Source organism: Babylonia areolata, chromosome 1, assembly GCF_041734735.1.
Source record: "Babylonia areolata isolate BAREFJ2019XMU chromosome 1, ASM4173473v1, whole genome shotgun sequence".
Taxonomy (NCBI): Eukaryota; Metazoa; Mollusca; class Gastropoda; order Neogastropoda; family Buccinidae; genus Babylonia; species Babylonia areolata.
Window position 1 is genome coordinate 35637107 of NC_134876.1, and position 13839 is coordinate 35650945.

The 13839-nt window shown below is 40.1% G+C and overlaps 1 protein-coding gene across 1 annotated transcript in view; it reads right to left on the reverse strand.

The window, feature by feature from the left end:
* Window positions 1-13839, reverse strand: part of LOC143282242 (uncharacterized) — a 190157-nt gene that overhangs the window by 69610 nt on the left and 106708 nt on the right. The window contains exons 12-17 of the mRNA XM_076587843.1: window positions 11926-12030; window positions 10178-10375; window positions 7072-7198; window positions 5849-6014; window positions 5288-5423; window positions 1846-1956 (exon numbers count right to left, since the gene is read on the reverse strand). Of these exons, the coding sequence (XP_076443958.1) occupies window positions 1846-1956; window positions 5288-5423; window positions 5849-6014; window positions 7072-7198; window positions 10178-10375; window positions 11926-12030 (843 nt within the window). The remainder of the gene's footprint in view (window positions 1-1845; window positions 1957-5287; window positions 5424-5848; window positions 6015-7071; window positions 7199-10177; window positions 10376-11925; window positions 12031-13839) is intronic.

Sequence of the window (13839 nt, forward strand, 5' to 3'; positions counted from 1 at the left end):
TGCGTGCGTGCGTGTGTACATGTGTGCGTGCGTGTGTACGTACGTGTGTATGTACGTGCGTGCGTGCGTGCGTGCATGCGTGTGTGGGTGTGTGTGTGTGTGCGCGCTTTTCCTCATGCTCACGGCAGTATCAAATGCAACCTCTGAGTGATAAATTTCCTTGAGAAAGGAAACGTTGTCAGGTCAATAAGACTTTCTTAACATTATGCTATCATCAAATATGTTTGGTGAACGCACTTTTCATCGATAAATCGCCAGAGAGCGAGACAATGCGTTTACCTCCCGTAGTTTTCAAGTCATTAATGCACGCACAAGTAAACGACACACTGGTTTTGACAAATCTGAATTTGAGTACTTCTCTGTCTTTTCTTTTTAGTTTGAGTTTCATCACATACAGTATGATGTCACTGAACATAACCATGACAGAAAAATCAGAGACAGCAACCAGGCCACACAAATTCATGCATGCCAGAACTACCAAAAGGAAATTTTCTATCTAATATTACGTTTAAATAACATACTTACCGTGACCCACTAGTGCAGACTCCAGCAGGGGTCTGACATTCCTGTCCTGTGCAAACTACTGTCTGCCTATGCGGAGAAAACGAAAGTAGCTACAGCCGATAACCTCCCGGAAGTAGGTAACCTCCCCTTTGCCCCCCTGACTAGTGCCCTCTTTTTCCGGCAGCCATCATGACTCCTGTTCCTGTGCTCTTCATACGGCTATGTTTTTTTTCCGTATTTTCTGTCTGTCTGTCTATTCTCTGGCGTTCTTGTTTTTTGTCAAATTATGTCTCCAACCAGGTCACATAAGTATATAGCTTGACTGGGCGATCGCGATAAAATTAAGGCGCGATCGCAATCGATTCGCTGACACTCTGGGCCCTCTACTCCTGGCCCTCTCGACAACGCCAACCCGCCGCCTCCTCCACTTCCTCCGCTCCCTCCGGTCGACTCCAGACCTCCACCACCTCCTACACTTCCTCTGGTGACTTCTAGAGGTTTGTTGCCCGACACTCAGGTCAGTGCTGCCTTTAATATCATTTTTATCGATCCACCAATGCACTCAACGCGATCCGCATTTTCTCAGCCCTGCCAGTCGGCAGTGCATGAGTCGACCTCCTCTATCTCTTTACCCATACCCACAGTTGCACTAATGGAATGTGCCACAGTCCCTCTGGGGAAACAACACCATAAAAAAAAAGAAAAAAAAAAGAAAAAAAGCAAGCTTGCTTTGGATCCGCACGCTAGACTGGGCCCTAAGCGTGATGCGTCCGTGGTGGCGGCCATGACATCGGATCACGCCACCCGCCACGCGGCATGCCTCGACCGTCTCGGATCCAATGGCGACCGAGGCGCGTAGGGTGCCCTCCCCATATGTAGGGAGGAAGATGGACCACTATGGAACACGCTTGCCCATATGCGTGCACCCTCCCCCTTGTCCGAGAATTTCTCCATGCCGGAAACTACCCAGTCATGATGTTCTGTGCTGGACTTCTAGCATATGCTGGACAACTTGCACCCCTGAATATCATCAAACTAAACAAAGAGTTTTTGTGAGTTTTGTGTGTGTCTGCCGTGTGTGTATGCTTTATGTGCGTGAGGAGGGGTGAGTGTGTTGAACAGGGGCCGTATGTTACCTGTTTATGCCCGTGTATGCGTGTATGCATGTGTGTCCAAATATAAACTATATTGTATAGTATTACATTTTTTTGTCACTCAGATTTTCATGTACAGAAATCTGGGCTGCTCTTCTTGGGGAGAGAGTGTCACCAAACTGCAGTGCCATCCTCTGTTTTAAATCAACATAAAGCTTTTTGAGGAGAGAAAATAGCAGACCATTACCTGCAGAGCTGAGCAAGAGAGATGTTCAGCTAAACTGAGGAGGTAGAGAGCTGTGTCTTCGTCCACATGGTGTCTCAAGGCATGTTCACACATCAGCTTCAAACTGTCCATCTGCAGGAATAAAAAAGTCTCTTTCACCAGTTTTCTTGAAATTCCACATGCTATGAGCACAGGCAAGTTGCTCTTCTTCCCTAGATGATGCATTGCAATTGATAATATAGAGTACAGGGTCAGAAAAAGATGGAAAACCGTGGAAATCTGTCACTGGTAGTCATATCAATTGGCAATGTTTACAAGTGTGGCCATTGCTTCGCTGAGGATTGTGGCATAATGTCATTTAAATTGAGATTGCTGTTGGTCAGATCGGACCATGTGGTGGCATTGTTACTATTTTCAGCAATTTTCTTTCAAACACTATGAACACACCAAATTAGGTCAGTCTCATGGCTGTGACATGCTAATTTTCAAACAGCTAAGAAACAGACCTTTCTGTATGTGCATCACATGTGAAACTTTTTGTCCGCTTTCAAGCTGTTGCTAGGGTTTAAACAATCGCATTTTCGAGCAATCAAGACAATGTAGGTTTTTGAGTTGTCATCTTTATCTTACATCACTGTGCTTTTTCAACATTTGAAAGCAGAAACAAGTTTAGACGTTGAAAGAAGATATATTTCTGTCATTTTTTTGCAAAAACAAGAAATATTGAAAAATCATGTTTTTGCTGAATTTTTCAGGCCCGTATCTGGCTTTAACCCTTTCACTTCCAGAACTATTTGTGATTTTTGCAAAATAATCACCAACCAAAAATTCACAAAAATTAAAATTATGCTTTAAAGTATAAAAAAGTATATGTTTTCTTGTAGGAAAATTAATGGAGAATATAATTATCATAACTTCAATGTTGACAAGATAAGATAACTCCCAATCAGGGGAAGATAACTCAGAAAAAGTACACTTTTAGAAAAAAAAAAGTACACAGAGTATTTTGGAAAAAAAAAGAGAAAAAAAAAGAAGAAAATTCAAGTAAGTTTATTTTAAGGATGGAAATAGTGCTAAAATATTAGCAAATGTATTAGACACAACAACCAGGTGCAGCTATCAAACACATCAGAAGACAAACAAGCAAGTAGTAAACTGCAGTAGTCAATGCGACTTTGGATCAAGGAACAGACAAGTTCAGTGGTTGCTTCAATAGTTAGATATGGCCAAATGGCACAGATTTTCCTCAGCTGGAAGTTTGCAGTTTTACATAAATTACTGACATGGCCATGCATGGACAGCGCCGAATAAAAAAAATCACCTAGGTTTCTGACAGAATTTTGAAAGCTGATATCAGCAATGCAGACAGTCAACACACACACACACACACACACACAAATATATATATATATATATATAAATAACATACACACACACACACACACACATATATATATATGCATGCAGTATGTGGGGCCAGTGTGCGAGTGTCATAGTTGCTGTCATGGGCGAATGTTGTAGAAGACGTGGGTCCAAGGGAGGTAACCACTCCAGAAACCACAGGGATTTGCAGAAGAGTGGTTGTGTCACTCACCACTAAGGTCACTGGCGAGGACAGAAGTGCATTTTTGTTGTTGTTTTTTTGTTTTGTTTTTTGTTGTTTTTTTGCTGCCCCAATATCTGCACCATTGAAGTGACATTACTCCCACCCCCTCCATACATGGCCACACCCACGTTCATCTGTCAGTCCCAGCTTCATCAGTCCATGGGGAACCATTGTTAGGTCACTCAGCCACACACCAGAGGAGACCCTGCACTGCTGCTGAGTCACTTCAGTGGTGTTCAGCAGTGCCTGCCTGATTTATTGTACTTAGGACACCACCTACTAAGTCCCCCTACTGACGACAATAATGGATTAGTCATGGAGCCCGACACTGAGACAGATTAAGTGTCCCTCCCAGAGAGGAGACCACCACCAAGTCCCTCCAACAACAGCCCCCCATGAATCTGCCAACACTGATGACACTGACAGGACTCACCCCAAGCATGGAAGTGGAGTGGTATAATAGCTGACATCACCATGAGAGCAGGGTGTGTAAGGCCACATAATTTGGGACTTTTTAATGATGGAGGAGGAGGAGGATGACGATGATGACGACGATGCTGCTAAGGAGGGCAATTTAGTTTTGGGACATGTGAAAAGGCTGTATCTTCCTGTCATAATGATATCCTGGCATCAACCAGGCCCAAGAGATACAGACTTGCAGTGTTGGTCAGAAAATAAGAGCAACACACCCAAAGACGCATCCATGAAGTGAATGGTACTTGACTGTGTGGTCCAAGTCTTCCACAGCACAATCAACTCTGGGTTGGAACCAGCCATGGGCCGAAAAATCCACCTTCGCTGGGATTTAAGCCCATGTCCTCCCAGCCATCAGTCCACAACTATAACCATTTCGCCATGGCAGCTGGTAAGATATGCATTTTGTGCACCTGTCCAGTGGACATGGCCTGCCTCACAGTGAAAGAGGGGAGCAGGAGGGTCAAGTCTGTCAGTTTACCCTGTGTGGTGCAACCCCAGTTGCTGAACAGGGGTCCCAACTCTCGGGCCCTGCTGAGTGACATTCTGACACAACCACAGAAAATTTCTCTGACAATGGGTGAAAAGATATTGCACCAACCTAGTTTTGACATGTGACAGTTGAAGACAACATCAGGGATGGTGTGGGGTGGTAGTGGAGGGGGTAAGGGGGGAGAAGTGGGAGAGCTGGAAGAGGAGCAGTGGTACTTGCAGTGGCTGAAAGAGCAGGGCCTGCATGTACTCCAAACAAGCCCGATCTTGGCTGGATTATAGCAGAAGTAGTCCTGTGTTCTGCACAAGTCAGGGAAGAAAGATAGCTGCCGGAAGGAAACCTCTGGCTTCAAATGAGGCGCTTTGATAGGTCACTCTCTTCTCAAAGCCTCTTCCCTATGGAGACTACAAATGGAGAATACAGACCGACGCTTTCAAACAAACACTTCATTTTTTTTTATCCATGCAAGCAATGTGATGAAAAGTACGGCAATGAGTAGCATTTTCAAACAGGTTCTCTCAAGCCTACAGTTTGCTGCATTTGGACCATGTAAGAATCCAAATCCTTAGGAATATGGATCAAAGTGCTAGTCCTTTCAATGGAAAATGAACATATCACACGATATATTATACCCCTTGATTTTCTCAAAAGATACACACAAATGTAAGGACCAACAACCCACTGAACTCTGACATGATTCATGAGATAACAAAAAAAGATTTCAATTCTTCAACTACCCCATGATGCAGAGAATCAATCTTTGGAATAAATGCTCAAAGTTCTAACCCCATGACATAAACATTCAGATTTCATTTTTTATTCTCACACACACAAAGAAACACAGACAAACAGAGACAACAACAAAAGAAAAGAGAAAAAAAATATCTTACCTCGTACTTATCACACAGTGTCACCATGTCTACCAGCTGCTCAGTGCTCATTCCTGTTGTGTCCAGCTGTCCACTGTACAAAGCTTCCAAGAACATGCGGAACAGGGACGGCTGTACATCATGCACCGTGATTTTCCTGTGGAAAGATTTTGGGGTGGGGGGCTTCAGGTTTGAAAACATAACCGCCACAATGACATCAATCAATAGTCAAGTGTAAGGCTTTTATGTCTACTGTCCTTAAACCAGGTCACCAAGCCTTCAGACTCTAGATCTGCACCAATGAGACAGATAAGTATGCACATTTAAGGCAACAATGAAAAGAAAATGCATGTGACCAGTTAATCCAAAGAACCTATTAGAGAGTTTATAATTTTATTTCAACTGTTTAAAAAATGATAATGATTACAAAAGGAGCAATGTTTAATCTCAATGCATACTAATGTTACTAAAATGTACTGTTGAAACTGGCTGCATGGCGACAACACAATATTAGACAGGCATTTCATTTCTGACAACAACAAAAAAAATAAGTATAACAGGACAAAGTCAGTCCCCACTCACTTGTCAATGGACTCCCTCATGCCACTGAGCAAAGCTCGTCGGAACCAGTCGCAGCGGGCGGCAACCACCACACGATGGCATGGGATCTGCTCAACCTCCACGCCTCCCCCCTCCACACTGGTGACAGGTTTGTCCCCAGTGTGGTCAATCACAATGTCTCCCCCTTCTGGAAGCCACAGGAACAAGTCAGCTGAAACACTGCTGGCTTTAATTTTATGTGTGCATGTGTGTGTGTGTGTGTGTGTGTACGCATTGTGTGTGTGTGTTTGTGTGTACGCATTTTGTGTGTGTGTGTGTACGCATTGTGTGTGTGTGTGTGCATGTGTGTGTATGTTTGTGTGTATGGGGATGTGTGTGTGTGTGTGTGTGTGTGTGTGTGTGTGTGTGTGTGTGTATGTGTGTGTGTGTGTGTGTGTTCACAAGTCTGTGTGTGTGTGTATGTGTGTGTGTGTGTGTGTGTGTGTGTGTGTGTGTGTGTGTGTGTGTGTGTGCATGTGTGTGTGTGCATGTGTTTGTGTGAGTGAAGATATGTGTGTGTGTGTGTGTGTGTGTGTGTGTGTGTGTGTGTGTGTGTGTGTGTGTGTGTGTACATGTGTGTGTGTTCACAAGTGTGCAGAAAAGAAAATGAATAAAAATGTTTGGAACCGTTATCTCAGTCTGTGTGTGCTGCATTATATAAATGTAAAGACACATGAAAGAATGAGAGTACATGACTTCTAAGGAAAAAACAATAATACTCTCATTATGATAACATTTTTAAATGCTGAAATCAGAAGTTATATCTTCAGACAGAAAACACTGAAAAAGAAATCAAGATACCAGTATCCATAGAGCTGGATATCCAGACACATGCACACATCTTGTAAGGCTATAACTGACTTAAGAGGCTTAAATCCTGAAAATGAAATCTGCTATGTAAGCCCTACTGTCTGGAGCACCAAATGTACATATCATTAAATGAACAAAACAAAACAAACAAAAAATGCTTGCAGACAGTAGAAAGAAAAATGTGGGTGGTGCTGCATTGTGGTGATGCCCTCTCCTTTGAGAGAGCAGCCTGCATTTCACATAGAGAAATCTGTTGTGACAAAAAAAAAAGACAAAAAAAAAAGAAGACAATACAGTATAATCAGATGATGCATTCTATATTCCAAAATGCTTTGTCCCCAGCCCCCTTGCCCAATGCCCCCACCTCACCCTCCCACATACCCCACCTCACTCACCTCCCGGATGGACCACTTCAAACACCATGTCTGTGTTCTCCCCTGCTTTGAGAAGGTTGACTGCACCATGTGCTAACTTGCTGTCTTTGGCAAAAGGGGGTACACTCAGTGATTCCACAGCACTCAACTGAAATCCGGTTTAAGAAAAAAGATTATAGCTATAAAATAGCAGAAAACTGCTATTGCAATATGCCATTGTCATTCATCTTTTTCTGTGATGTACAAAAAATGACTATTTTAGTCACTTTGCTAGTCTCATTATCGTCTATGAGAACTACATAAAAAATTATACTATGTGTGTGTGTGTGTGTGTGTGTGTGTGTGTGTGTGTGTGAATCAGAATCATCAGAATCAGAATTAGAATCATATATTTATTTGTCATGAAAACCATGTGAATGGTTTATAGACACACACACACACACACACACACACACACACAACTGAACTAAATGTAAGGTGTTCTAATTAAAACATGACGTGTTCTTTGAAACATTCATATATGAATTTTGCAAGTTGGGGTTGTATGGGGTCGTAATTAAACCACTGACTCACTGCATCATTATCATCAAGTTTTGTGAATTCAGACTTTATATCTCTTAAGAAAACTTTTCTTAAGTATTCATATTTAATACATTTGTCTTGAAGATGATATTCATCTTCTAACACACCTTACGTTTTGCATTTTCTTGCATGTTTTTCTGTGCCTGTGTGTCTGCCTCTTTCTATTTGGAGATCATGTGTGCTTATGCGAAGTCTGCACATGGCAGTTCTATGCTCAGTTTTTCTTGAACAGATCAAATATGGTTCAAGTCTGTATTCTTTTGAAACATTATTGTAGAATATTAACTTAAATTCATTTTCGTTTATCTGCTTTCTCCAGAAATTTATGTACCGACATTCAAGTTTCTTTAAGAGTGTAAACTTCAATCTGTTGACATTAAGTGCACACTGTTTCAGCCATATGTGATCAAAACCAAGTGAGGTCAGAATAGTTTCGATAAAATGAAGCCACTTGTTATCTTTAGAGTTTTGCTTCAATCATATTATTATAACAATGTTTTATATACGAATTCTCGTGTGACTCTATTGTATGTATTCAAAATGAAATAATATGACAGACAATTTTCATACTAATTCACCTAGTACTGGAAGGTTTGATGCAGTCATTTGCAGCATTTGATGTGAAGATTTTCATGAGGAAATGTTGTTCAACATTTTACTAAAAGCTCATCTAGTGAGAATGGAGTGTTTGCATCTCTCTGTTTTGTGTGTGTGTGTGTGTGTGTGTGTGAGTGTGTGTCAGTCTTTCAATTTCTGTCTTCCTCTGAGGTGTAATTGTGAGCAAGTGTGGTATGCTCAAATATATCTGAGAGTCTGTATGTGTTTTTTTTCTGTGGGAGTAGCGTACATGTGCACATATGTATGGGTTTATTGGTGTTAGGAAGTTTATGTGTGTGTTCTGTGTGTGTGTGTGTGTGTGTGGGTGTGTGCGTGTGTTTGTGTCCAAACACACACAGTAACACCACCACAATAATAAAAAGTAAGCAAACTCATCGGTCTTTAACATTCTATCTTTAAAACAAGAGAGGCAAGGCCTTCAAGACTCACTTGTGAAACATTAAAAAAAAAAATCTAATTGTTAAAATGTGTTCTGTATTTGTTATTAAAAAGCTTTGGGTTAAAAAAAAAAAAAAAAAAAAAAAAGCCCTGAAGGCAGATTCAAACCCCGCGTGTTCATCTTGAACATAACATTTTAAAATTATACTCAATACATAAAAAGCTTGTGTATTTTACTCTCAGTGTACAGGGCTTTCACTATGTTCATTCGCCCAAGTGGTCTTTTTCGGAAAATACTAAAATCAATACGACGAGTGGACTTTACAGATCTGTTGGCTGAGCCCTGAAGGTCATGGGCAAAAATCAATTGCGTACACATATTTATACACATTGAAAGCGCATGTTCATATTCTTCGCGAACGCGAACGACGCCAATTTGTTTCAAGTTGTTGACCTGCCTGTTCAATCCTATATTCAATGGACAATACACGATAACATGTGATGGAAAGTTGGAGAAGGAGACTGTTAAATATTTATTCAGAGAAAGATTTGTGAATGCCTCATCACTTACTGGATTATGCCCCAAACTGCCATAAAAATATCCACAGAATCAGTCGGAATTCACAGTTAAAAATTGTAAACCGTGCGAGTTAATACCCTTGAACTGATCACAATGAAACGAAAAAATTTCCAGTCTTGACTTTTCTCAAAATGAAGTCCTTTTCACTTCTTACGACGTTTAGAAGTACTTGTACTTGGCTCTACATGTTATTAGTTTAACAAAATACTAAATTTTCATATCAACTTTAAAACTATAAAACTAGAATGAACACAAAAGAGAAATTGAATCGACCGTGTCGTACTACATTCCCGGCGGGTGTAACTAAACTTGTACATCTATTTAGATCTAGTGAAAACGGCTAAATGTTGCAGTGTGATTGCGGCGATAGCCATTAAAAAGATTTTTTTATTGCCCTTAAAGATTTTTTGAATGCCCAAGATACACCAGAATAATATGATTTAGACAGCGTTCTCACTGCGAATACCACAATTGATTTATCGCCCTTTAAAAAAGTATGTTCAAATGTTAAATTTTAGAACGTCAGTGAAGGAGCCACGATAGTGTAATGGATAAGGCAGTTTCTTCTCACCTTTTAAACGTGAAGCTTTATAATAACAAATACAGAACACATTTTAACGATTAGATTTAAAAAAAAAATTTTTTTTTAAAGAGTATCACAAGTGAGTCTTGAAGCCTTGCCTCTCTTGTTATTTTTTTGTGCCCATCCCAGAGGTGCGATATTGTTTTAAATAAGATGACTGGAAAGAACTGAATTTTTCCTATTTTTATGCCAAATTTGGTGTCAACTGACAAAATATTTGCAGAGAAAATGGCAATGTTAAAGTTTACCACGGACACACACACACACACACACACACACAGAGAGAGAGAGAGAGAGAGAGAGCGAGCGAGAGAGAGACAACCAAACACCCCAAAATAATCAACAACCAACATCGTACCGAGATTCTCCACACCCCAGAACCTTACCTGTGCATACCTAGACTTGACTGTCTTGCTGCTGTCTATACTGCCTGCCCCATCCAATGGGGTTTCCATAGACTCTGACCGAAGTCCCAATGTGGTCAGATCAGCTGAAAACTGCTCGCTACGCACAATCTCGCACACTTCGTTGATCATGGGCTGCAGTGAGGAACGATTTGATAGGACTCTGCCCAAGCCCCATGACTGGAACAGGCCACCAAAATGGCAAATAAGGGGTTTTTCACTTTCGTGACTGGAAAACATCAGTCAGTTTACTACTGACACTTATTCACATTTAACCAGTTAGAAAAGAAATGTAGTTTATGTTCAATACTTAATAATAATAATAATATCAATACAAATGTGCATTTACATAGCGTTTACCCTGCAGTTCTAAGGGCCTTTAACAATACACCAATCATAAATAAGAAACAGAACTTTTAAAATTTTTTTATGATTTGATATAACTCACTAACCACTTAAAAAAAGCGTAACTCACGACACATACAACTCTCTCAACTCACTCCTTTGGTAAAATGTTAATCTTTACACTGCCAGCTATGTTCAAGATGCTAACAGCTGCTAAACCCTCACGTCTCCAGCTATGTTCAACCTGCTAACAGCTGCTAAACCCTTACATCTCCAGCTATGTTCAAGCTGCTAACAGCTGCTAGCCAGCTAAGTCAGCTGCACAGTACAGCTAAAAACTGGCTGTGCAGCAGAGCAGCCAGTGGGAATGTGGGGTACTCGTTTTTTCGCTGCCATGTGGCATAAAATCTTCTCCACTGTCACTGTCAGCACCAAAATCATTTTCTGCCAAATGACTTTTAATTAGACTTGCAGTTTGCTGTCCTGTATAGCGTGGTCTAAAGCGAGACTGCTAGCAACAATCTTAACTGGTTGAAGAACTTGCCATCATTCTAAGTTTTAAAAAAGCCGCTAAAAATCGTTCTAAACTGCATGCAAGATGGTTCAACAATGAGACGGATATTTCCGGTACATGTGGCAGGAAGCGCTGTCTAAGTTTGGTGTTATTTATTGAAGAGTAAGGCAGGTTTGCTAACTCTAATGCTCAAGTTGCTGACCGGCGCCAACAGCGTTCTCCCTACAAGCCGCAGTTGCTATGCGGCAACTGTGGTGTTCTGAGGTGTTGCTGAGCGGCAACTTCAACAACCAAAGGGTTCAGATTTTAAACTCACTAAAATTTTGACTCACAAAGCTCTTTCACCTCACCCCCATAATAAAGTATCAAGATACAAACTCATTAAAATTAATATTTAAAAGTGCAAAAACACTTACGACTCACACACACCTCTCACCTCACCCCAGTATCCCAACCCTCACATAAACACACTGGCGCACACACACAAAGACTGTTTGGGGAGAGAATTATCTATAATTTAAAATATTGTTTGAACAAGTATGTTTTATGATCAGACTTGAAAGATTTTATGGTGGAAAAGTGTCTGATGTTCTGCGGTAGAGATTTCCAAAACTATACATTTTCTTCTTCTTCTTCTTGTTTGGACACCCTTGCCTCCGTGATGAAGGTAGCTGTACTCTGTAGGTACATTGTATCAGTAAGAGGAAAATGCAAATAAGTTTCATTTTCACATGCCGACAAATGGCTGGAACCCTTAAGCATATTGTGCATTAATTATTTTGTTTAAGTTAAAAATATATCTATCTTCTTTTAATTAATGACCAAAGACAGAGGTAAAACAGCACACAAGTGCACAATGCCACTAACTTACCACTTTAGATGTGGCCATCTTGAACAGGTATTTCCATTCTGAGCTGGGAATTTTGTGTTCCAGATCTCGCATGAGTTCTTCAAGTCTCATCACTGTAATGGGCAGCTGCAATACACAAACTCATTACACACATTATTGTTGTACGATTCAACAAGACTGCTTTAAAATCAATTCTGTGCCTGAACTGGAAGCATGGCTACAGATATTACATTATCATTATATTATTACATAAGGAGTAAAATGATGGATGTAAAAGATACTGGGACCCTATGCAGAATGGCAGTGTATACTGACATGTGTGTATGTGTGTGGTAGGTGGAATGACTGGGTGTGTATATATGTATATCTATATCTAAATATATATATAAATATGTAAGTGGATGAGTTTATTTGTTGCAGTGAATGATTGTTTACAATTCTTATATCTGTCAGAACGAATGTGTTTCTGTGTGAAAAACACTCCCCAGTGCCAAATATTTTAGAAACAATTGTCTCAGTCACAGGCTTCGGTTCATGTCAAAACAACACAATGGACTTGTTCACTTCAAACTCGGTCAGGGGGCAAAGTTTAGTCATTGTTCTATTGGAGGGAAACTGGCTGCAGCTGCCAAGCTTTGTTACAATATGAACAAGAGAGGCAAGGCCTTCAAGACTCACCTGTGATACACTTAAAAAAAAAAAAAAAAAATCTAATCGTTAAAATGTGTTCTGTATTATTATAAAGCTTCGCGTTTAAAAATAAAAAAATTAAAAAAAAGAAAAAAGTCCTAACCAGATTCGAATCCTGCGTGTTCGGGTGAGAAGAAACTGCCTTATCCATTACACTATCGTGGCTCCTTAACTGACGTTCTAAAATTTAACATTTGAACATACTTTTTTAAAGGGCGATAAATCAATTGCGGTATTCACAGTGAGAACGCTGTTTAAATCATATTATTCTGGTGTATCTTGGGCATTCAAAAAATCTTTAAGGGCAATAAAAAAAAAATCTTTTTAATGGCTATCGCCGCAATCACACTGCGACATTTAGCCGTTTTCACTAGATCTAGATAGATGTACAAGTTTAGTTACACCCGCCGGGAATGTAGTACGACACGGTCGATTCAATTTCTCTTTTGTGTTCATTCTAGTTTTATAGTTTTAAAGTTGATATGAAAATTTAGTATCTTGTTAAACTAATAACATGTAGAGCCAAGTACAAGTACTTCTAAACATCGTAAGAAGTGAAAAGGACTTCATTTTGAGAAAAGTCAAGACTGGAAATTTTTTCGTTTCATTGTGATCAGTTCAAGGGTATTAACTCGCACGGTTTACAATTTTTAACTGTGAATTCCGACTGATTCTGTGGATATTTTTATGGCAGTTTGGGGCATAATCCAGTAAGTGATGAGGCATTCACAAATCTTTCTCTGAATAAATATTTAACAGTCTCCTTCTCCAACTTTCCATCACATGTTATCGTGTATTGTCCATTGAATATAGGATTGAACAGGCAGGTCAACAACTTGAAACAAATTGGCGTCGTTCGCGTTCGCGAAGAATATGAACATGCGCTTTCAATGTGTATAAATATGTGTACGCAATTGATTTTTGCCCATGACCTTCAGGGCTCAGCCAACAGATCTGTAAAGTCCACTCGTCGTATTGATTTTAGTATTTTCCGAAAAAGACCACTTGGGCGAATGAACATAGTGAAAGCCCTGTACGCTGAGAGTAAAACACACAACCTTTTTATGTATTGAGCATAATTTCAAAATGTAATGTTTAAGATGAGAAAGATCAGTTTAAAGCAAATTAAGTCCCCTAGCATTAATTACAGAGTAATTTCCCTTTTTTACTATCTGCACCAAAACGTTTGCAAAATAAATAAAACTTCCATGCTTAGCAAAAGAAGTTCCTGTTTGAACAAAAAAT